The following is a 25,339-nucleotide window of genomic DNA, read 5'->3' as shown; positions in this document are numbered from 1 at the left end:
ACTGCCCCACTATGCCTACCAATGTGAGAAATAAACCAGGTCCTTGGGTCTCTATTTAATTTTTCTATGTTCTTACCTACATGATGCACAAAAGAAAAATTTAAGAAATGATCCAGAAATCAATAATGTTTTTACTAAGAACATGCAGGGGATTGATGGTTCTGACAGATCATATTCTAATGACCATGATGTTTTACAATGATAACATATCAATAACTCAGCATTAGACATATGTAATCACTTAAGGTGGTCAGTACAAGTGTTATAGAACACAGGAAATACCAGGTATATCTGTACAATGACCCAGAAAAATATCCATAAGGAGGATGTGTGTCCCCTGAATCTTGAGAGAAGAGTAGATGCATGAGGAGAGGTCAAAAGGGCATCTCAGATGGGGAAAGGAAGTGGACCATGCCCTGCAGGAAGGGATTGCAGACAGGAACACAATAGTGGTCAGACGCTCTGCTCTTGTTCAGGCAGGAATGAAGCAGAGCTGGTATGACGGAGGCACAGAGGCAAAGCCATTGGCTACTGGGGTGGTATCAAGTTCCCTTGGGTCCACCAGAGATTTCAGGTGAAAGTGCTGTAAAATGGTGGTCAGAAATAAAAACAGCTCCATGCGGGCCAGGCTCTCTCCCACACACATCCGTTTTCCTGTAACAAACAAACAAACACAACAGATAGTAATTGCTCCTGTGTCACTTGGACTGTGACATGAACTATGCTTCTTAATGGAAAAAATGAGACTATAAAGAAACATTTAATGAATGATTGGATGTTTGGATAGAAAAATGGACAAAGGATAGAGACATTTATTATCCATCTTAACAAATATTTCAAAAAAAATTTTTTTTAATTTAAAAAAAATTTTTTTAAATTTTAAAAAAACAAATATTTCATTCAAACACTACTATTTGGGTATCAGCCTGTGCTAAACACTTATTTAGTATTCACACATGGGAATGACTCTTTGAGTTTAAGGTTCCTTCTTTTCTAGAAACGTCTCTGTTACTTGTATTTTCTATTCACATTCTGATGTTCTAAGACCTTGCCTTCAATCTTCAACCCCCTAATCTTACCTCTAACTGTACACAATTTTCAAGAATCACCAAAGAACAATGAATGTCCATGTTTTACATCATGTTAATCTTCTTGTATAAGACACACATTCCCTCTATAACATTCAGGACTCAGATGGGGTTTCATTTCCTCTTTATACTATTTGGGATCCATTCAAGCACTAACACCTTGCCCTCTCTGGATATGCTCAACATCATACTCATGCTCTTTTGGTAGCATGAAGCAACTGAAATCTAGTTTTCCATTTGTGTTTCGATTTTCAAGTGTGTTGAAATACAAATGCCTGAAGAGTGGGCCCTGACTTATCATCATGGAATATACAGTGCAAGATATAAGACAGACATCAAGAGTCATGGAATCAAGGAAGAAGAGTCCACAAGCAGAGAATCAGTAACCATATTGCAGATGTAGAGATTCAATATCCTAGACACATGGTCATGACTGGAGGAAGAACAGGGTGCTCTGTGATCACTGTAGGGTCTCTTCCTTCATCCCCAATTCTTCCATGACCCCATGGTTATCAGGCAGATTCTGACATTCCTGACTGAGAACTAAAGTTCTTCTGGGATGATTCATTGCTTCCTTAAAAATGTCCTGCCTTTTCTTTTCTACATTCATCTGACTCTCTTGAGTCAGTTCAAATGTCATTAATTATGAAGACAGAAACTCCATTTTAAGAATCAAGTGGAGTATTATGGAGCAACATACTGGGAGCCTCGCTCTGTAAGCCCAGTCAGTCCAGAAATCTTCCCATCTCAGATCACTGGTCAGACCAGAGTACAATCAGTAAAATCTACTTTCCTAGAGGCTCTTTGCTATGTGATCCTATGCTTTTGATGACTATCATCCCCACAGCTGAGCAAGGGTGGTGTTGAACAATAAGATATAGAAACCAACCAACAATATCATGGTGTGAGATGCCTCTCACTTAGTGGGTGAGGAATATTTAAATGAGCTTTACCTTTTAGAAGGAGACCTTAGGTTCTCAATGATCTGTCTAGAGACACATTTCAATCAAACTATACTCTTAGCTTTCTCAGTTATAAAATTTGGTCAACATCCAAAAAAATCCCACTAATCTGACCCAGCTATGGGTATATAACATGAGAAGGGAGAGTACATGGGCATCAAAGTGGTGCTCCTGCTCATGTACAAAGAGCAAATCTGCCAGCACCAGAGGAGGCACCAGGTAGGATGCAGCTGACCCCAAATATTTCTCTTACCTGAAGAGAAAGGCATGAAGTAGTTACTTCTCCTCAAGTTGCCATGCTCATCCAGAAAGTGCCCTGGGTCGAACGTCTCTGGGTGGGGGAATTCTTTGTTGTCACGGAGCACTGATGTCAGTGATGTCCATATGGCTGTGCCCTGGAAATATCAAACAAGCAGTAATCAACTTAAGCAGGTATCTGGAGCAAAAAGGCACAATGGAAATTACTTAGCTCTGTTCTCTGGTCTATAGAGGTGAAACCTTGTCCTAAAACAAGCAGTGATATTTTCAGGGACAGAAATCATGTGACAAACACAGTTAAGTTGAGAACAATGGTAGTGATCTTGCAGAAGTGCTCTCAACAGCATTGAAATACTGCACATCTGAATTTGGGAGCAAAAAGTTCTGACTCATTTCTCCACATCATCAAGCTAGGACACTGGTGTCGGTCCCTACCTGCTGCTCTAGCTTTTCACATCAGAACTCACACAATTCACTTGTGTATTGTTTTAAATTGAAATTTCTAATGTAACATGAAGTGCCCAGAATTCTTTCATAGGACTTGGAAATAAACCTCTGGTGTTGCTAACAAAGGACTCATTGGGAATGAATCAAAGTCCGGTAGCCCATAGAAGACTAACAAAAGTTTATCTCTGTCATGCAGTTCGTTTGTCCTAATTGTAAAATGTATGGAAGGTTTTTATTGCAGGAAAACCAACTACAAAAAGTAAAGGAATATAAAATTAGCAACATCATTTTTCAATGCCTTCAGTCTGAATTTCAGATCAAGCAAGGATCACCTGTCAAAGCTAGAACAGTTAGGCACCTGATTTCAGAAGCAGGATGTTTGCACAGTCTCAAAGGACCATGATGTAATATTTTCATTTACTTGTAAGAGCAGAAACTCTGCAATCAAGAGATCTGTTGGATACCACTGTGTTCCTTAGAAAATTAGCATAAGCAACATTTATTAGGTGACATGATGGATCCCACCTCATCATGTGATTCAATGACACTTTCATTGACACTTATGTTGTTTCCTTCCCAAATTCATAGTGAGAATCTAATCCCTAGAAAACAACCACACAAATCAGCCTCCGGAATGTTTGACTTCTGTCCTAGACTCTCAGTAAGGTAAAATTGATCAAAGGAAACAAACAAGTACAGAAACTACCCCAATTATAGGAGAGTAAATGGAAAATACAGTCACATCATATGTTCCTTGACCAGACACTGAACTGTACAAGAACAACAACTACAAAGAAGATTGTAAATTAATGAGCTAATTAAACAGAAGCTGTATGTCAGTATTATTGTTGGAATGATATCTGAGTGTGAATGCAATGACTACTATGTAGGAGAAACTCATAGTTCTTTGAAATGACTTGAAGCACTAATGTGTAAATAGATAGCTTAATGTACAGATATTAAAATATAAGCACACATACTAAATTTTATGTAGGTTTATTTTTTTAAACATGTTTTAGGGAAAAATCCAATACTCTAATATTTCAAAAAAAAAAACATGCATCAATATGCTTTAAAACTCTTCCTTTATGTATAATTAAACCAGTAATGAATGACAAGATTTCCTTAAGATGCATGTGGATATATGTTTAGAAAAAGTTGTTCAAACATGGAAATTCATAAAGAAAAAAAATGAAGCAGGATCAATACCACACCATAAGTAAAAGGTAAAAAGAGAACTGGTCATTCAACTAAGATAAGAACTAAAACAACACAATTTTTACAAAAAGACAGTCTCAAAGGACCATGATGTAATATTTTCATTTACTTGTAAGAGCAGAAACTCTGCAATCAAGAGATCTGTTGGATACCACTGTGTTCCTTAGAAAATTAGCATAAGCAATATTTATTAGGTGACATGATGGATTCCACCTAATCAAAAACTAGTTCTTTGAGAACTAGTTTTTGTAAATTCTCTTCAGAAAGGACACAATCCACAAATTGACCTCACATGATTATATAAAGTTCTCACATGATTATATAAAGTTCTACTGGAACACTATGTCTCATAACAAGGGTTGAACAACTATGACCACAAAATGCAGCCTGCTCTGTGTTTTCTTATAGCAGTGAGTAAAGAATGTTTAAATTGAACAAAAATAAAAAAGAAGAATATATTTGACATCAAAAATGCTTGTGCATTTAGTATTTCAGTTTCCATAACATTGAATATGGTCATGGTCTTTTCTTTATAGATTGCCTGTAATTGCTTCCTGTTGCAATAGCAGGATTCAGAAATGGCAACAGAATCCTTATATCATGCAAAGGCTATATTGTCTGTAGACAATTACAGAAAAAGTTGGTCGACTCCTGTCTTAGATCATTATCTCCACTGACTTCAGTGGTTTTAGTCTATGGCAGGAAAAAAAAAAAAAAAGATGTTTATCCTATTGGTAAAAGGAAACCAAGGGTTGCAAACTTCTATACCAGATTCTCCCAAGAAAAAGGGCATATGGATCATTCCCTTGAGGCTCTAGTTCTAAAAACTTAGAAGAAACCAGTCATATCATAACCTGCCAAGCAGTGAGCTGAGTGGGACCCTCAAGCAGGTCCACAAAGCAGATGTAGTGGATCACAGAGACCGACAACTCCTGTCTGATCCCTCAGTCTATTCCCCTTTTAGTTTATTCTATTGGCAAAAGGAAACCAAAGGTTACAAGCTTCTATACCAGTCTATTTCCCTTTCAGTTGCACACAGGGAGACAATCAACTTTCATTAATTTACCCTCCCACCCCAATGTCAAGAAATAAACACCACCTCCTACTTGTGTCCTCTTCTGGAAACAGAGTAAGTTCAGGTCCTAATCCCAAGGACCTCCCCCTAAAGTCATCAGTCTTCTCCACAGGACACACTTAATAAGTGCAACCTTATGAATCTTATCACTTTTTCCCATGAAAATTCAATTCTTATTTGTATTATTTTAAGTTTAACAGTGGTATTTTCTGGTCAAATTTTAAAATCTCCTTTGTAACAGCAGAAAGTGTGTGGTTAAAGAATGTTAGAGCTTCAAAGATAAAAATCATCTCAAGATTTCATATGTGGATGCTGGGAATGAGGCCCAGTGGTGGAATGCTTACCTAGCATGTCCAAGTCCTGTGTTTGACCCTCTGCATACACACACACACACACACACACACACACACACACACACGAGACAGAGAGGAAAAGGAATGGCACAAGATTACGTTCAAATGCTGTCCAACAAGAGATCAGGAAAGGAAGTGTTACAACTTTATTTCCACTTATAGGAAAGGAACAAATGCTTTCTGGAAAAACATAAATAAAATCCGAAGTTCTAAAATTTTCCCCCTGTGAGATCTGGTTCTCCACCAAAACTGATTGGCATTTCAAATATATGACTAAGTGGCCATAAGAAGGAAGACACACACACATCAAGGAACATTTCTCACATCATTTTATGAGGCAGCATTATCTTGATATCTAAAATCTAAGAAAATTTTTGGAAGAAAAATTATTGACCAAAACCTCTTATAAATATGAATAATGAAGTCATGAACAACATGTGATAGTTCAAATCCAGCTCAGTGTATATACTGTAATTTGCATATTGACTGCAGAAAATTCAGCCAATATACACAACCAATGCCCAGATGCTGAAAATCAATTTGCAAATACACATTCGTGAACAAAGTTCATGTGAAATCAAGAGAAGGAAATTTCCCTATTTTGAAAAAAGAACATCTACCAAAATACATCATTCTCTGCAATGGGACATTAAACCTCTAACCATGCCTGCAGATAAGAAATAAAACAAGACTTCCTGCAGTCATGAATTCTGTGTGATGTTATTCAGAAATTCTAACTGTAATAATGCAATAAAGAGAAATTAACAGTATAAAAACAGGAAATATCAGATTGACTCAGGTAAGAGGATAGAAAACACTGACATTTCAAAGAATCTCAGACACATCATTGACAATTACTAGTAAAGTTATCAAGCTTACTAAACATAACATCATCGCAGTGATTAAATCAAATATATTCCCACACACCATTTAGAAAGAAAAGACAAAGATGTTTTTAAATGACATAGTATGAACAAAAATATTCATTTCACAGGAAGAACTAACAAAATATTTATGAGTCACTACAATGAAAACAAAACATGATTGAGAAATTATATGAGAAATTATATGAAAATTTAATGAGAAAAATTAAATTGAGAACATAATCATGAATTGAAAGAATCAACAAGTCAGAATACCAATTCTTTCTTAATTTGTCAAAAGGTTTGTTGTTCTCATGATAAAACCCTAAGAAGTCTCTAGGAGAATTGACAAACTAATTTTTTTATGAAGCATTGAATGCAAGAGTACATAAGTACAGAGCTACATTCCCAGACCTTTTGTATTTTTTATTTTGAGACAGGGTCTCACTAAATGATTTAAAGCCTTGCTAAATTACCGAGTATGGCTTGGAAACTGCAATCCTCCTGTCTCAGCCACCCAACCACCCAAGCTACATGAGCATGCATGCCTGTGAAAAACTATTTTTTTTACCTTTGTATGGAAACATAAACATTTAAGAAATGCAAAAACAATGTTTAAAAAGTACAGCAAGTTGGAAGGCTCACACTGCCAGATACAGTCACCTTTTAGAAAGCTTTATACCCAACCTAGAAACTGCAATAGGTCATTAAGCAGCCAAATGTAGGATTTTTGCATTTGTCTCATCTTGTGCAGTAGAGGTTTGCAATCATACTGTGAATTTGGGAACATGGAGAGCACTGAGGTGCACCACAGAAGAAGCAAGCTTACCTTGGGAATGAGGTAGTTTCTGAATTTAACATCACAGGTCACTGCATGGGGCAGGCTGACTGGAAGGAGATTAATGTACCTCTGAATCTCATGCAACACAGCATCTGTGTAGGGCATGCGGTTCTTGTCCTGCATGGAGGGGCTGCGGTGTCTGCCAATCACACTTTCTATCTCTTCCTGGACTTTAGCTGGTAAGACACAGTAACAAATTAGGAGAGAGGACAGAAAGGGCACGTGTGTCATTGCAAGTGAGCACTACGAGAAGGACGACAAAGATGTCCCAACAGCATCATGAATACAAATGATATGCCCAGAGGCACACTTACATATATAATCAGCATGACACTAATATAGATGCATGACACGCTTCTATATACTGGGTTTTAAAGCAGATAGGAGCAAAACAAAAGTAAGTAAAATAAAAATAGGACCACACTCATAAATTAACATCCCATATAATTAATAATAATACAAGTAAATAATATTTCCAAAAAATTTAACGGATATAAACACATCAAGAATTTATAGGCCTGGCAGAAAGAAAATGGGAAACAAATATTAAATTTGCATGCAAATAATTAGTGACATTTAAAATAAAGTATAAGAGATCAACACATATGCATGAAGGTTGTGTGAGAGCAATTTGCAGTGATACTCCCAGCAGATTCCCACGTCTTAACCACAGGCACTCAGCACTCTACCACCTTCTCCTCAAAATCAATGTCACATTCAAACGATGACTGTTTCTTATGTGTTTCTTATTATTACATACTACTTAATGATTTCCAGGGTGTGGAATTGAGAATTTGCATAACTCAATGTGCTATACATAAACATACAATCGGGAAAGAAAACACACACACAAATCATGATATCCTACCAGACTCCATTCACTAGGATAAATTGGACTATAATTTTTGCTAATATCAACATGCACTCTTCACCAGGCTGGTGTTATTCACGTACTTCCTGTTATGTGAACTCTATGATTACATTACACTGTTGGTACTCTCTTGGTCTTCACCTTGCTTCTCTATTTCAGTTCATCATTTCCCAGTTTTCAGTTAGGATTATCCAAGAGGCTCAGGCAGATGTTTTATACTGCAGGAATCATTGCCCAGCTGTGGGAAACCTCAGACCATTCATCCTATCCCTTTTGTTCCTGGTTTCTCTCCTCCCATCAGCATATCCACCTGGTCCATGCTGAGGCTGCTTCCTAGGCCTGGCACCCAGCAGCCTCCCTGACACGCTCATCCTCCTCTAGGAGACCTCCCCCTTCCTGGAGCCCATGGCTTCCTGACTTGCACACAGTTACACGCAGCATTCTCCAGTAATTTTCTCAGAAATAAGGGTAAGGGAATAACATTTTTGGCAAATTTGCAGATCTGAAATACCTTTCTCTATTAAATACCAAGATATTAGTTACTTGTGAGAATTGTGGTGTTGTTCTGGTGTTTCACATAAGGCACAGGATATTTCTCTGAATGTTTCTATGACTTACTCCTCATTCCTGGTGATCTGAAATTCTACAACCCTGTGTTTGAAGTGGATTGGTTTTTTATTTCACTTGCTCTGATGGATGATTGGAAGAATTTTCTACTAAGATGTCAAAATATGAAGGTCTTTACTCCACAGTCCTTCTCTCTCTCAAGAGTACATAATTTGCCTAAAGTTGAAGAAAGAGCTCAAATTCTCCAAAATCAAGCAGTGGACTTTACCAAAGTTCCCTTTCAGCCCCACACCTCAGTCTTTCTTTGCCACTACGTAAGGTCCCTCAGTGAATGGTTTCTCACGTTCAATATGTTCCCTTGCAGTTCTGCTCCTGCAATGAAAAATCTGTCACCTGAGGAGTGGAGATGTGGAAGGAATGGTTTGATGCTATTACCTGACAAGTGATTTGCCTGGCCAGGAAAGCCTCCCTTTTCAACCTCACTCTCTCCCTTCATTGCCACCTGTTATTTCCAAACAAGGGAACTTTGAGGAAATTGTAACAACAGAGCTTGCTTTCATTCCTTCATAAATCTTCCTCTATGAATCTTCAGACCATCCTCCCTGCAGATTCAAATACCACCTTTGAATCTGCCCTCTGTTCTTCAGAAACGTGGTGAAGATTATTGACTGTTTACTGTTCCCTTCTTCTCTTGCTTTAAAGAGAATAATTCTAACGAATAATTATGTTGTCATCATTTTAGTGGAATCCTGACACAAGACTCAAAAGAGTATGATTATTGCTACTACATAACCAAAATCCATTTAAAGGTATTTTTTTAAGTAATGTTCATAAGAGGTAAAATTTTTGACCTCACTTCAAAGACAAGATTTATGGAAGCACTCTGATCAATGAACTATAAAATTAAGAACAGATATACCCAACTGAAAACACCTTTCTCATATATGTACATTTGTAGAACACTTCCAAGTGAGGAATTATCACAGGCAGCCTCACTACATTAATCTTGGATTTTCACATAGGATTCAAGAAGGAAGAATTAGAATCAGCAGAGTGAGGAGAGACATCTTCCGGTATTTATCTGCTGAACCAAGTGGTCTTTTGGGGATACAAGGAGGTATTCCCATGCCACTGTGTGCTGGTTCTGACACCCAAAAGTCACCTCCCGTGAAATGCAGACACTGTGCCAGGGTTCCACCCCTCTCCTACTGCCACGCTTTCTTCACTTTCTCAGTCCTCCTGATTACAGCTGGTGGCAGGGAACACTAAACAGTGAAGTTTCCCTAAGACAAACAAGATGAGGACCAGCCAAGTAGCATCTTCCCAACATCTCTCTAAATCCACGTGCTCATCCTCTGTGCTCATACCTGTGACCTGTGGGTGCTTCAGCAGGAGCAGGAGGGCATATCTCAGTGTTGTGCTTGTTGTCTCTGTGCCAGCACCAAACAAATCAAATGCAGTCATGGCCAAGTTTTCATGAGTATACTCCAATGTTTGATTGTCCTTTTCCTAGGAATGATTTGATGCTATTACTTGACAAGTCATTTGCCAGTTGATGTAATTACAGTGAATCCAAAATAACACATAATGTTGTAAAGTGGACCAACACAGACCCTGGAGCAGGCAGTACTACAAGCATTAACTTGGCAGAGACAACATATCCCTTGACTCAAACTTCACTTCCTACCCCCATTTCCTGCCTGCCTAACATTTCCTTTCACGAGACTCTTTCCAGCGTGATGAGCTTTGTAGCATGTTTCCTGTCCCCGAACAGAAGGAGCATGTAGGGTGGCTCTCGCCCTGGACATGAAGGTTTAAACATAAAAGAGAAAGCCCCTATCTTACATAGGGAACCAAAAGTGGAAAGCCCAGTTAATAATGAGATACAAAGTAAAACAAAATGCAGAGTAAAAAACAACGTAACTCTATTAACTCGAAAAGGTTCCACCATGACATGACTTGCATTTGAGATAGGTAAACTATTTGTTTAAATAATTATTATGTAGATTTCCTCATATTTGTAGATAAACACAATTTTATTGAGAGAAATAGGTGGATGAGTTCTATACATCATGGTTCATGTTATGTGTCTGAACAGGAGTTTGCAGTTCTCTTCTGTCAAAAATTGAAATGCTCTCAACAGTACCCACAATGTCAAAGAAGCATAAATTAGGAAAGAACCACCACGGCAGCAATCCAAGAACTTATCCCAGGGACAGAGAACAGGTTCACCAAGACAGGATGGGCCAGCACTATTGTAACATGCAAGAAGACAACAGATATCATGGTCTAGGAAACAAGGTACTAATTCAAATGACCGTAAATCATGAAGACAGGAAGTTGAGTCATTGTCCAAATTGGATATATGAGAGTGAAGGGGTAGTGAGATGCCAAGGATAAAGTTTTGGACTGAAAAGACCATGTGAAAATGAATTGAAAACATCATAGCTGATTCTCAGTCAAGTTCTACAAGACCTTCAAAGAAGAATTACTACCAATACTACTGAAATTATTCCATGAAATAGAAAAGGAGGGAACCCTTCCAAACTCATTCTATGAGGCTAATATCACCCTGATACCAAAACCAGACAAGGATACATTAAGGAAAGAAAACTTCAGACCAATATCCCTCATGAACATAGATGCAAAAATTCTCAATAAATTTCTGGCAAATTGCATACAAACACATATTAAAAAGATAGTGCACCATGATCATGTGGAGTTCATCCCAAGGATGCAGGTTTGGTTCAACATACAAGAAACCAATAAATGTAATTCATCATATCAAGAGACTTAAAAACAAGAATCATACGATCATCTCAATAAATGCAGAAGAAGCATTTGACAAAATACAGCACCTCTTCATGTTCAAAACAGTAGAAAAATGAGGGACAATAGGAACATACCTCAACTTTGAAAAAGCCATATATGCTAAACCCAAGACCAACATAATTCTAAATGGAGAAAAACTGAAAGAATTCCCTCTATAAACAGAAACAAGACAAGGATAACCTCTTTCACCACTTTTATTCAACACTGTCCTTGAAACTCTTAGCCAGAGCAATTAGACAGAGGAAAGAAATTAAAAGTATACAAATAGGTAAAGAAGAACTCACACAATCACTATTTGCTGATGACATGATTCTATATTTAGAAGATCCAAAAAATTCCACCAAACAAGTTCTAGAACTAATAAATGAACTCAGCAAAGTAGCAGGATACAAAATCAATACCTATAAATCAAACATGTTCCTATACATCAGTAATGAATCCACCAAAAGAGACATTAAGAAAACTATCCCATTAACAGTAGCCTCAAAAAATAAAAGCTTTGGGAATCAAACTAACAAAAGAAGTGAAAGACCTCTACAATGAAAACTACAGAAACCTAAAGAAAGGAATTAAAGACCTTAGAAGATGAAAAGACCTCTCATGCTCCTGGATAGGCAGAATTAATATTGTCAAAATGACCATACTACCAAAGTGTAATACAAATTTTAATGCAATTCCTATTAAAATCCCAACAATATTCTTCACAGAACTAGAAAAAGCAATCATGAAAAATATATGGAAAAATAAGAGACCCAGAATAGCCAAAGCACTCTTTAGCAAGAAAGGTGAAACAGGATTACAATACCACACTTCAAACTATACTACAGAGCTATAGGAATAAAAACAGCATGGTACTGGCATCAAAACAGACATGTAGACCAATAGTACAGAATAGAAGACACAGAGACAAACCCACATAAATACAGGTATCTTATACTAGACAAAGGTGCCAAAAACATTCACTGGAGAAAAGATAGCCCATTTAACAAATGGTGCTGGGAACCCAATCAATAAATAGCCTAAGGAAATGAGCAGACCCTTCACAGAAGAAGATATACAATCAATCAAGCAACAAATATATAAAAAAATGTTCAACATCTCTGGCAATTAGAGAAATGCAAATTAAAATTACTCTAACATTCCATCACACTCTAATTGGAATGGCAATAATGAAGAATACAAGCAATGATAAATGTTGGCGAGGCTGTGGGGAAAAAGGTACACCTATACGTTGCTGGTGGGAATGCAAATTGGTGAAAGCACTATGGAAAGCAGTATGAAGATTCCTCTGAAAACCTGGAATGGAACCACCCTTTGACCCAGCTATCCCATTCCTCAGTTTATACCCAAAGGACTTAAAATCAGCCTACTACAGTGATGCAGCCACATCATTGTCAATAGCAGCTCAGTTCACAATAGCTAAACTGTGGAACCAACCTAGGTGTCTGTCCTTCAACAGATGAATGGATAAAGAAAATGTGGTATATATATATATATACATATATACATATATATATGATGGAATATTACTCAGGTTTAAAGAAGAATTAAATCATGGCATTTGAAGGTAAATGGGATGGAGTTGGAGAATATCATGCTGAGAAAAATAAGTGAAACCCAAAATACGAAGGCCGAATGTTTTCTCTGATATGCAGATACTAATTCACAATAAGGGGAGGGGTGCTAGGGAAGAATAGAGTTACTTTAGATTAGGTAGAGGGTAATGAAGGGTAGGGAAGGGATATGTGGGTAGGAAGGATAGTAATGTGAAACAGACATTATTACCTCATGTACATGACCAATGTGATCCAACAATATGTACAATCAGAAAAATGATAAATTATACTCCATCTATGTATAATTTATCAAAATGCATAAATGCATTCTATTAAATGTATAACTAATTAGAAAAAATTATAAAATCAAAAAATATAATCATTTTCAAAAATAACTACATGGGTAAATATAAAATATACTCTGATAGTATTTTATTTCTATTTAGTTCTTTTTAGTGAATTTAAAAAATATGAATAATAAACAACTGTAAATTTATGCTAGTAGGAAACTAATTAAAGATGTAGACTGTGAGCAAGAACAACACAAAAACAGATGAGTTTGCAAGGGAGCAGATTATCTGCATGCAATTTGAATCTTAGAATCAACTCAACCTGCATTATTACAAATTTACCATGTTGAGAAACCACACGGTAAATAATTTTTAAAAAGTCAAAACACAAAGAAAAAGAGAAGAAATTTAAAATTTTCAATAGAAGAAAATGTTCATCAATTAAAACAAATGTGAGTTCGTCAAAAATATGTGATGTTATTGTGCACATGCATATCTTTCAATCAATAAAGTTCAACATATATGATGTAAACATTGACAAATGAAGAGAACTCGAAGAATATACATTCTTCTCAGGAGAACATAATCCTTCTATTCTCCAGAACAGTCCACATGACAAGACATACACAATTCTCACTTAATTTTAAATTGCACAATCATAGAAAGTATCTTCTCTGCTTATAATGGAATGCAACTAGAATTCAAGAAGAGAAGAAACATCTTCCAGTATACAACACACTCTTCCACAACTAATGGGTTAAAGATGAAGTCACTAGAAAAACTAGGTAGCATGGAGATGTTAAGAAAAACAAAAAGCAATAAACGATGATATGAAGTAAAAACCACTTCTTAGGGGGAAACAGAGGGTAGAAATTACAATCAAAGGGAAGACAAGAGCTTAAATACACTAGAACTTTTCAACCCAGGACTAGGAAGATAAGGCAGGCTAAATGCAAAGCCCACATGTCCCGACCCGGGGGACATCAACGGAGGACGGCAAAAATAGGAGAGAAGGAATGAAGGGACAAGAGACACAGGGAGTGACAGCAAGACAGGAGTTCTGATCAAGCTGCAAATTTTTATTGTTCTCACGGGTATTTATGCTGAGGGAATGAGGGGTATGACTAGACGCAGGCTGGTGGGCTGTGTTCTTCTATTGGGCTCCTGATAGGGTGCAAGTTCGGCGCCTGAGGGAAAGTGGAATCCCGGAAGAGAAGCAGGGACAGCGCCATAGGCGCCATATCATCAGAACTATCAGCAGGGAGGGGGGAGGGGCGCGCTCCGCGAATCTGTCAGCTGACAGCTGCAGGGTGTTTGTGCAGGGCGAGGCATCCGCAAAATGTTCCCTGGGCTGCTGCCTATCATAAAAGTCAGGACGTTCTCAGAATGAGAACTTCTTGGTCCCTGACACCCACAAAAAGAATAAATGAAAACCAGAGTGAGAAAACAGCTAAACAATCACTCAAACCAAACGCTGCTTCTCAGAAACTGTAAGCAAATGTCACAAATCATTAGCCGGACTAAGTACAAATATAGAGAAACCACCAAACACTAAAATCAGAAGTGAGAGCAAGGATATAACTACTGATTTTACAGAAATAAAAATGGCAATGAGAGATTATCATAAACAACAATAAATGAGATAATCTGTGTAACAGGAAAAATTAGAAACACGCAAATCACAAACACTGACTCGAGGTCAAGATTTCCATCTTGACCTTGTGAACAACTGCCACAACAAATTATAAAGATTTTGCAATTGAATTCTCCAAAGAAAAATGGATTCATATTATTTCACTGGTGCATTCTACCAAAAATTTTAAATCATAATATTATGACTGGAAAAAAGAACATCGTTCAGCTACTCAAAAGAGCAAACTTGTGATACAGTCTACAACTGAGAAGAGACTCTAATGCATTATATAGAAGGAAAGAAGACAGGAACAAAAAGGTCACATATGTCAGAAGGTTTTCACTATTTGCCCATGACAGGCAGATCCATACAGACAGAAATCAGAGTACAGGCACCAAACCATGGAGTGGAGAAGAGGAGTGTGTTCATTTCATGCTACATATGCTTTTAAGAAAATAAGAGTAGATTTGAACTGGAGACAGATGATATCATAGAACACAGTGAATGCTGTAAAAAGCACTGAAGTTAATTTCAAGAGGGTATACTGTACGTGATGTGAATTTCATCTCAATTTTATAAATCACAATTTTCCCTAAACTGATAAGATACAAACTTAGTGCAATCCTTGCCAGAATTCTGCACTGTGTCTCTGCTGAAATTGACAATCTCATCTTAAAATTGATGTGCAAATTCAAAGGACTCTGAATTGCCTAACAATCTTGACACCCAACACCACAGTAGGAGGACTCACATTCCCACTTGAAAACATGAAACGCAGCTACAGGGAAGAAGACAAGAGGTCAAGAGGGTGCACTACTGGCATAAGAATGGACATAGCCATCAAGGGGGCAGCATGAGAGTCCACACACAAAGCCTCACATTTACAGTCAAATGGTCTTTGACAAGGATGCCAAGGAAAGCCAATGGGAATAGATAACCTTTCAACACATGAGGCAGTGACAGCACATTCCTTCTTGCAGGGTCCCTGACAGACACCAATCTCTAGCTCTGTATATGTGTGACTTCACTGAAAGCTACACTCAACAAGGCTTCTCTCATGCCTCCACCTACTCTTGCCCACCACACACCACTATCTGCAAAACCAACCCATCTGCAGTTCACTCTGCTGTCCACCACTGCCCATGTCAAGGCCTATTCAATCCACAGGACATGCAGCAGGTGCGCCCAGGGTAAGCTGCTCCTTTCCAGCTCCCAAACACTCTTCAGTGATGAACTCCATCCTCATGTCTTGGCGTGGTGTTCTATATGTTATAACTGGATTGGAAATTGCCTCTTTCAGTAGCCGTGTTCTTGGTTTCTGTTTCAGTATTTATTTGCACCATGTATTCTTTTTATTGAACCATTCTAACTGAGAATTTGTCTATTTATTAACTCTTTCAAACAATGAGGGGTGCATTCTGTTTCTCTTCACATAGATTATTTGTATCTACAGAAGTGTCAGCATGTTCGAATTATTTTATAATTTCATGTTTTCCATGCTGCTTCATGGAGATTCATGCTCCCCTAGGTTAACAAAGTGCTTGACAATCACTATTGTCCTGACCACATAACACCCCCAGCAAATTTAAAGGGGTTCAGCAAACCATAATATCATCAAGAAATCAAACAACTGAGCTGTCGTCAACACTTTACCTGGGCCATTTTTATCAGGAAACAGTCAATGAAGTCCTGGGGATCATTAACATCCAGGGATTCTTCATGTTCTTTTATTTTCTTCAAAATGTAATTAATCAGATAATCAATATTTTTGAATAAAGTTTTATGACTCCCTGGAAGATAATCAATGAGAGCAGGGAAATTATTGCAGACCTATAAGAGAAAACAATAATATATTTATGAAAAGTATTTAATAACACATGTGTGACATATTGCAAATTCTCTAATAATTTATTGCTTTATATGTAAATAAAATTTGAGTCTAGTGTCGTTTGCATTGAAAATATGTAATTCTCTCAGTTTTTACAATGATTGATGGGAGAATTTTCTGAGCAGAGCATCAAAAGAGATAATCTTTAATAAAATTTATAAACATCTTGATGCTATAACTTAATTTTATGCCAATTCACTTGTTTTCTGCACCAATTTTCCCCACACATGAAATATGACACCATGGATTAATGTGATTCACATTTTGTAGATAAGAAAAGAGATTAAGGAAATTGGGGAAACTTGATTTGGAGCACAAACACTAGTCCCTGCTGCTTTATTTGTAACAACCAGCTTCAGACATGGAATGTGTATCCTAGGAGTGGAGGTTGTCCAGAGACAACATGACCCCGAACTCTCCTCCAGAGCAGCCAAGCAACTTCTAAAGAGCACTCAAATATTAATTAGAGTATAAGACATGCCAACTCAGCACAGAGAAAATTTGTGTGTTTTTATGATTGACACGACAAAAACCATCCTAACCCAGTGATGTTTTTAGCTAGGATAACAGCTGAAGATCAAAAACCAACCTGACTCTGTGATTACACAATGTTACTATTATTCCTAATATTGTCTTTACTTCAAGAAAATATTCTCTTCCTGAATTGAGATATTCCTGCCAAGTATTTTGATGAGGAGTCTCCAAGTGTTGATTGCAGGACAGGCCTTGTGGGCAATGGGAGCTTTTGAAGAGTCCCAGGATGTCCACTGAGGTCATCCTTTGGGCAGTCCCCCAAAGCCTTACAGAAACACGGATTTTGACATTTGAAGGAAAATCCACCCTGCAGTGAGCTAACAGGTTTCAAAGCCACTCTAAACGGGCACCTTCAATTTCCTGCGTGAAAAATAGAGAACTCAGAAACCTTTTCTAGGTATTTACTCCATGATGCTCTAGGCAAGACAGCAGAGTCCAGACAATCACCTCATCTCATGCTCAATATACTGTTTTGGATGTGTCTGAAAAAAAGACTCAAAGAGTTTTCTGAGGAAGAAAGGAACTTGGCCTCACTTGCACCCATGCAGAGCTCAGAATCCTGACGTTTTCATTCAACATGTCCATCAAGGTGAGAAAATCTGGATCTTGGTAGTCAAAACGGTTCTTGAAAACGATGGAGCAGATCACATTGCAGGGAGCACAGCCCAGGATGAAGGTGGGATCACAGGGTGAGCCTAAAGAATTGGAAATTAGTCAAAATACATTCTACTGTTTTGAATAACTAAAAAGAATAAATAAGGAAAGTGAAAACAAAAAATAAATAAATTTTTTCAGAAAAAAAGAATTGGAAATGATTTTAAATTATCCTTGTAGTTGGCCATTACTTAAATAAATGGGTTCGATATACTCAGTTCACATCCACTGCCTTTACTTACATACTTTTCACTGCAAGGTTCTCTTATTTGGGAAGATAAAGACTTTCTACTTAACAATTCCAATATTGCAGCAGAAACACAGTAAAAGATAATGTAGACATTTTAAACAATATATCATCTACACAACAACTGAAAGCAAAATATTCACATGCATTAAAAAGAAGGCTTTCCAAGGTCATGGCACATGCCTACAATCCCAGAGGCCTTGGGAGGTGAAGGAGAAGGATTGCAAGTTCCAGGCCAGACTCAGCAACTTCGTGAGGCCCTAAGGACTTAGTGAGAACTTGTCTCAAAATAAAAAATAAAAGGGTTGGGGATATGGCTCAAGGGTAAAGTGCCCTGGGTTCAATCTTCAGAACCAAAAATAAAAGAACAAAGAATCATTTTTACCTATCTGAGTAGGCCATGGGAACCCAGCATGTTAAATAGTGGAGTTTACAATACTCAGTTCACATCCACTGCATTTACATACACCTCATTAATCCCTGGGATTTCTGATTGTGTTTGTTATTGTTTTGATATTGTTGGTGGTGGTACTGGGGATTGAGCCCAAAGGCACCATAACACTGAGCTACATCCCCAATCCTTTTCTTTATTTTATATTTTTAGACAGAGTCACACTAAGTTGGTAGGGCCTCCCTAATGTACTGAGGCTGGCCCTGAACTAGGGATCATCCTATCACAGACTCTCAAGTCACTGTGATTACAAGTTTGCCCAACCATGTCCAACGAACGGCTAAATCTTAATGGCAAAAGATCATCTTAACCATAATAATTCAAGTGTTCAGAACAGAATTTCATCTGTCAATAAAGCCTATGAAAAATACAGCAATAAGAAAGAAAGGGAGACTATACTGTGGACCTGGAAATTTTGTATATGTAATGAATGAATTCTGTGTGGAACCAGTGCAGAGGAATTAAATGGAGAGACCGTGGGTGAGTCATGCAGATAGAGGCTAAAAAATGAGAAAAGCAAAAGGCATGTGATATTTGAGAAGAAAAAGTAATAGTGCTAATTAGATTTGTTTGCTGAAATAAGCAACTTTTATTCAAAATATAAACCCCAGGTAAGACAATCAAAAATGCAAAACTAATAGAGACATATGATTTCTCATTTGAAAGTTTAAAAAATGAATTTCACTCCTTAGGAAATAAATGTCCATCATTGCCCATCATGCTATTAATTTGATTCTTTGGACATAGCTGACTTTTGTTACTTTTGTGATATAGTCCTCAAAAGAATAGAATAGGGCCAGGGTTGGGGCTCAGTGGTAGAGTGTTTGCCTATCATGTGTGAGACACTGAGTTTAATTCATAGCACCACATATAAATACATAAAATAAAGATCCATCAACAACTAAACCTAAAGTATAATATGTTTATATCATTTTAAAATCTGTCCATCTCATACATCAACTATATTATTTTACAGGAAATGAAACCAAAGTATACGAAATGTTCCTTTTTGTGGGGACTCTCTAAGGTAAATTGCTATAATCAAATAACAGTTGTCATTTATAGGTATAAGCTCCTGAACTCATACCAATGGACCCTAATAAGGGAGGCTAGAATCAAAGGCACTCTGAAAATATAGGAGGGTGTTCAAAAATATAAAACATCCTGAGAGATGCTATGTGCCAGCATCTTTAAACATAACAGGGCTCTAAGTCTTTAGAACTGTGTTATTTTCAGTCACGGGGGTGGAAGGTAATTTGCAGAGTCCTGGAGATTGGGGGTGTGGCACTTGTGTGTCATGCACTGATAAAATCAAATTGTTAATCTTTTCTTCAGCTTCATTTGAAACAGGAAATGTGAAAACAAAGAATTTGGAATCCAAGCTGATAATCACATTCATGGTGAAAAACACTCACAGGAGAGGAGAGTTGGCACTGAGAGGAAAATAAGTACCCAAAATCCAATGACTAGGGGAAGAAAAGAAATGCAAAACTGAAATCAGAGTCACTACATTATTAGGGGAGACTATATAAGGAGGCACTCAGAGTCTTCAAAATCTATTAAAGAAATTGTTTTATAAATTTCGGTTGCATACTCAGTAGAGTTGTGTGAAAACAGATATTTAACCAAAGAATGTAAATCAAAACACTAAATATGGGAAATAAGATGTAATTTATGAATTTTTATAAAAGTATTTCAGTACTTAGAGAGAAATAATTGATGAGAATTTGATGAAGAGAGAGCTAAGCAATGAAAACCATGCATTCACCATAACTGCCCAAAGCTACAGCCTGGACCTGCAGGAATCCCTGAGCCATGCCAGTCAAGCTGTGCACACAAGTAAAGTCCAACTTAGTGAAAGAAGATGGCGACAGGTCGGGGCCCCATGAGGGAGTGCTGGGGTCACTGCCTCCACATTCACTTACAAGCTGTTCTCTGCTGACACGATCTGGAATAGGTAAACCTCATTAACAATAAGGGAAAACACTGCTCCTTAACTCTTTAGAAAAAAAAAATACTAAGTTCAAGATTTCTGAGTGTAAAAACAAAAAAATATTCAGGGACAGAAAGAGATCAAAAGAATTTTTACTCCCTAACTGCAGGCCCAGTCATGTCACTACACATGTAACATTAATAAACAAACACGTCCTGTCTCATTTTAATATCATCCCTGTCCTACATGGGCTCACAGGCAGGGCCCATAATGACAGCTCTCACTCACCCTGAAACACTTCCAAGGAGGTCAACAGAGATGAGGGCACCTTTTAAGGTCAATGACATAAAGAGGCACCCACCATTGGTCTTCCTCAACTCTTCCACAAGGCAGCGGGCTTCCTCTTGAACACGGTCCTCAATGCTCCTCTTCCCCATCCCAAAATTCCTCAGGGTCATGAGGGAGAAGCGTCTGGTCTCTTTCCATGTCTTTCCATTGCTGAAAACGATACCTACAAGTAGAGGAAAGAGACTAGGAGGGAGACGCCAACCAGGCAGGGGAAGCTGATGTGGGACACACCAGGGACAGCCAAGCTCCACCTGAAGAGCTCTCTAGTCTCTTTCTCCATCCTGCTCAGCCCAATGACCACTGCCCAACACACACATGAACACTGCCCAACACACACATGCATGTGCACTTACCAAGGTTTCTCTTACTTCTTTTTATAATTGGGATAGAATCTCTTCCAGCAAATTCCTCCCCAATATCAACCAGGGCTTCCTTCACAGCTTCATATCCATGCAACACCACAATGGGTCTCATGCCCAAATACAGAGTGAACACAGGCCCATAAACTTTTGACAGCTAGAGATAATGAAATACAAATACAAATAGAGCAAATCAACTCACTACTTGAACCATGTATCATGCTGATTCTGACAGATGTGATCGTCCTCATTTTTATGGTTTTATTCTACCACACAGAGATTGAAATATTCCTAAATTCCATGCATAAGTGACTCTGATAGGGGCCACATTTGGATGGCTTATGATGTGCCATACAATTCCAAGGCCTTTAGTACACAAATTACACTTATTCCACACATCAATGCATTCAGCAGTCTTACTTGCCCTGCTTTACAAAGGAAGAAACTGAGGTCAGAGAATTTGAAAATCATTTCCAATGTCCCACAGCTAATATACAAGAACAAAATTGGAACTTCACTGATTCAACATTTGATGCTAGAGCACCATATCAACCCCATGACCACCTTGAAATCAATACCAGACTGCTCAGGATCACCTGCAAAGCTCTTTCCAGGGAGAAACTGATAGCCCTGTGGTGAACACTGGAAATCAGTGTTTTTCAGTTGCTACAGTTGATCCTAATGCCCAGTCATGTTTGGGGTCTGCTGCTGTTACAAACACAGAGGACGCACCTCAGGGGCAGAACCATGACATAAAAAAACCACTGGAAGGAATAATCTCTTCTACCCTCCTCCACTCCCAGCCCCAGACAAAGAATTTCTGCAGCACCAAAATGATTCTAATATCATCAATTGAACTCATTTTGTTTCTTTCATTCCATATACAACTCCATATCCTCATGCTAGTCCATAAATCCTTATGCTATTTCTTTGATTTCAGACACAAACTGTTGACTCTGCAGAGAAGTACAATACTCAGGGCAATTTTGAATGAAACACAGGATAAATATGGTCCATGACATCAAAGTTTTCAGAGAATATTTTGCTTTACAATCATGTTAGAATGGTGGGACTCCAGAAGTATATTATCTTAGAACACAGGTATCAATTGACTTCCTTGCACAAACCACTGGGGGAACACAAAGCACACTTACATTCGTTAAGGATTTGCTGATGTCCTTAACGTCTATCTGCAGGATATTTCCAATAATTGGGAGAGGAGTGGGGCCAAGGGGGAGCCTCCCCTTCCCTGATTTCAGTCTCCAGAGTGAGAGGAGAAGCAGACAGGAAACACCAAGGAACAGGGCCACAACCGGATCCATTGGAATCTTCTCTTGTTACTGTGATAACTGTGAGCTTGCTATCCAAATTTTATAGTCCCCTGCTAATTCAATAATTAACTTTTGAACAAACTATCAGTAAGCTGAGTGAACTTTCATCTCTCTCTTGATTAAACTTTCTCCCAATGACAGAGATACAAGAGAAAATATTGATATTTCTCTTTTTCTAGTGAGCACCCTGGAGATTATGATTTAAATGCACTAGATTGCTGTCCAGGTATCAGCAAGTAGGAAAAAAAAAACAGATGCTTTCATGTGTTGCTATGATTGAGAAACACTTAAGCTAATCATTTGGTGCAAGAAAATTACTCATACTGCAAAATTGTCACAGTATTGGCCTCTTGGGAATCTACAAGTTTGAGGAATTCAGTGTATTCCATGAGTCATATGTTTTTAAAACATTTGACTTGGAGATGCAGTGCCCAGGGCAAAGACAAGGACACAGAGGCTGCAGGTGGTAGACCTGAGACTGGTACATAATTTCCCTGCATCTTGCACCCTTCCCTCAAGGAGAAATTCACTTCTTCTACACTGGTGGTAGGAATTAAAATGAGTAAGGTCATTATGGAGCACAGTATGGAGGTTCCTCCAAACATGAAGAAAAAAAATTCACCTACTACTATATGATCCAGGTATCACACCAGTGGGTAAATATCAAAGGAAATTAAATCAGCATACTGAAGAGAGGTTCATCACATGCCCATGTTTATTATGGTATTCTCTGCAATAACTGAGGTAAGAAATAAATTGAGATTCCATTGACAGATGAACAGATAAGAAACAGGTGGCATATATACACATTTTTCTATTATCCAGCCATAAAGCAGAATGAAAGATCGTCTTTTGCATCACAGTAGATGGAACAAGGGAGGACACTAAGTGAAATAACTAGACACAGAATGACAAGAAGTGCATGTTTTCTCATGTGTGCAAGTTAAAGAAAGCTGACCTGAAAGTAGAATCATGATTAATAGAGGCTGGCAAATGCACAGGAGAGGGTAGATAAAAAATAAATTGCATTGAAGCAATGCATCCTGAATGTATGCATGGAAAAAATCCATTAATATGGAACACAAATATATGCTAAAGAGTAAAAAGAAAAAATACATACACTTCTACTGTGTTCACCAACATTTCCTGATTGTGTAACATGGTTCAATATTTCGTGATTCAGCCTAATCAGTGACTTCCAAAATAAACATGAATTTTGTTAATAATCATGCAAAAGATTGACTGACTAGAGATGAAAACACTTTGTTTTTATAACCTGCAGAACATGAGTGATTCCAAATTATGGCCAGGGCATGACTTCATGCAGGGCAAACAAGTAGTAATCTGTTGCCTGAGTCACAGAGCTCTGAACTCTACAACACTCACATTAACTTATTTGGGGTAAAATCATCTCAGTTGCTTCACCAGAGGAATCACTTTATTCCTTCAGAGATCTGGGTCTCTGCTCTGCTCCTTCTTCCTTTCGTTGACCAGAGAATACTGCCTTGTCCTTTCCTTTACTACATGAAAGAATATAGGATAATTTAAAGATAAGAGAGTTCTCTGAGATCAAGTGTGTAAACTTTACTTTGAAGGAATGAGCAAGCATGACCAAGTGAGATAAAGGGTCACCAATGCAGCAGTGCAAGACCTTCTCAGAATCCTGTGTTCCAACTCCCCACTCAGTGACATCTTACTTCCCATTGCACAGAATTCTCATCCCGGTTCAAATATGCAGGAGGATATCAGCAGGAAGCCCTCGAGATTCACACTATGCAAACCTCAGCTTTGCCAGAGTTGTGGATTAGAATGTGGTTCTTTGTACTTAACAAAATTTAATGTCTAAAGCAGTTTTGTTAGCAGCAAAACTCAATGTAAAGTTCCTACATACACCCTGCCCACATCACAGCCCCTCCCACAATCAGCAGCCCTCAGGAGTGTGGTTCATTAGATACAAACAAACCAACATGGACACACACAGATCATGGATCACATAGGCTGACTCTTTGTACTGTACATTCTGTGGGCTTTGACTAATGTACCATTACATGTATCTGTCTACTAGTGTACTGCCAGGAAGATTTGTTTCTCTGACCTAAAAATCCTCTACTGTGCCTATTCATCCCTCCCTTCCCTACAAGCCCTTGGCAACCAATGATCATTTTAGTCTCACCATAATGTTGTATTTTCCAGAACATTACGTAGTTGGAATCACACAATATGTAGCCATTTTGTTTGGATTCTTTCACATATTAATATGCAAAGACTCCTGCATGGTTTTTCTTTTCGTGGCTTCATAGTTCATTTGACTTTAACACCAGATAAGGAAGTATGATACAGATTTACCACCATTTGTTTGTACATTAACCTATTGAAGGACTTCTTGCTTACTTCTGATTTGTCTATGAGATGAATCAAAATGCTATGTATACACATGTGCAGGATGTTGTGAGACTCTAGTGTTCAATTCCGTTGGATAATTATCAGGGAGCACAAGTGCTGGACCACATGGTACATGGACTGCTAAATGTCTTTCAATGTGTTACCACCATTTTGCCCTCCCACCACGTTCTGGTTTGGATATGGGGTGTCCCACAAAAGCTACTTCCAGAACAAGGCATCTAGATTTTATCCTGTGTTGTTTTCTCAGAGTTTATAGTTTTGCACCTTACATGTAGATCTATGACTCTGTTGAGTTATCCTTACTGATAGGTGTAAGGTCTCCATCTAGATTCACCCT

The 25,339-nt window shown here is 38.0% G+C and overlaps 1 protein-coding gene across 1 annotated transcript; it reads right to left on the bottom strand.

Annotated features, from left to right (window-relative positions):
- Window positions 1-111: 111 nt before the first annotated feature.
- On the bottom strand, window positions 112-22,599 carry LOC124985323 (cytochrome P450 2C19-like). Its single transcript, XM_047553956.1, has 9 exons — window positions 22,423-22,599; window positions 21,263-21,425; window positions 20,923-21,072; window positions 17,811-17,971; window positions 16,508-16,684; window positions 9,911-10,052; window positions 7,094-7,281; window positions 2,304-2,445; window positions 112-654 (listed from the first exon to the last, which is right to left on the bottom strand). Exons 1-9 carry the CDS (start codon window positions 22,588-22,590, stop codon window positions 473-475), a joined length of 1,473 nt encoding a protein of 490 aa, XP_047409912.1. The 5' UTR covers window positions 22,591-22,599; the 3' UTR covers window positions 112-472.
- Between the last annotated feature and the right edge of the window lie 2,740 nt (window positions 22,600-25,339).

This window comes from Sciurus carolinensis, chromosome 5 (genome assembly GCF_902686445.1).
Source record: "Sciurus carolinensis chromosome 5, mSciCar1.2, whole genome shotgun sequence".
In the NCBI taxonomy this organism is placed as follows: Eukaryota; Metazoa; Chordata; class Mammalia; order Rodentia; family Sciuridae; genus Sciurus; species Sciurus carolinensis.
The sequence above is the reverse complement of the archived record's forward strand: the minus strand, read 5'-3'. Positions and strand labels throughout refer to the sequence as shown.

Excerpts from the sequence above, each read along its gene's own strand:
- LOC124985323 (XM_047553956.1), bottom strand. The coding sequence starts at position 22,590 with ATGGATCCGGTTGTGGCCCTGTTCCTTGGTGTTTCCTGTCTGCTTCTC. Across the intron at positions 16,685-17,810 it reads TGAGCTCTGCATGGGTGCAA|GTCTGCAATAATTTCCCTGC; the intron begins GTGAGGCCAAGT and ends TTTCTCTTATAG. Across the intron at positions 10,053-16,507 it reads TCCTGATAAAAATGGCCCAG|GAAAAGGACAATCAAACATT; the intron begins GTAAAGTGTTGA and ends AATCATTCCTAG.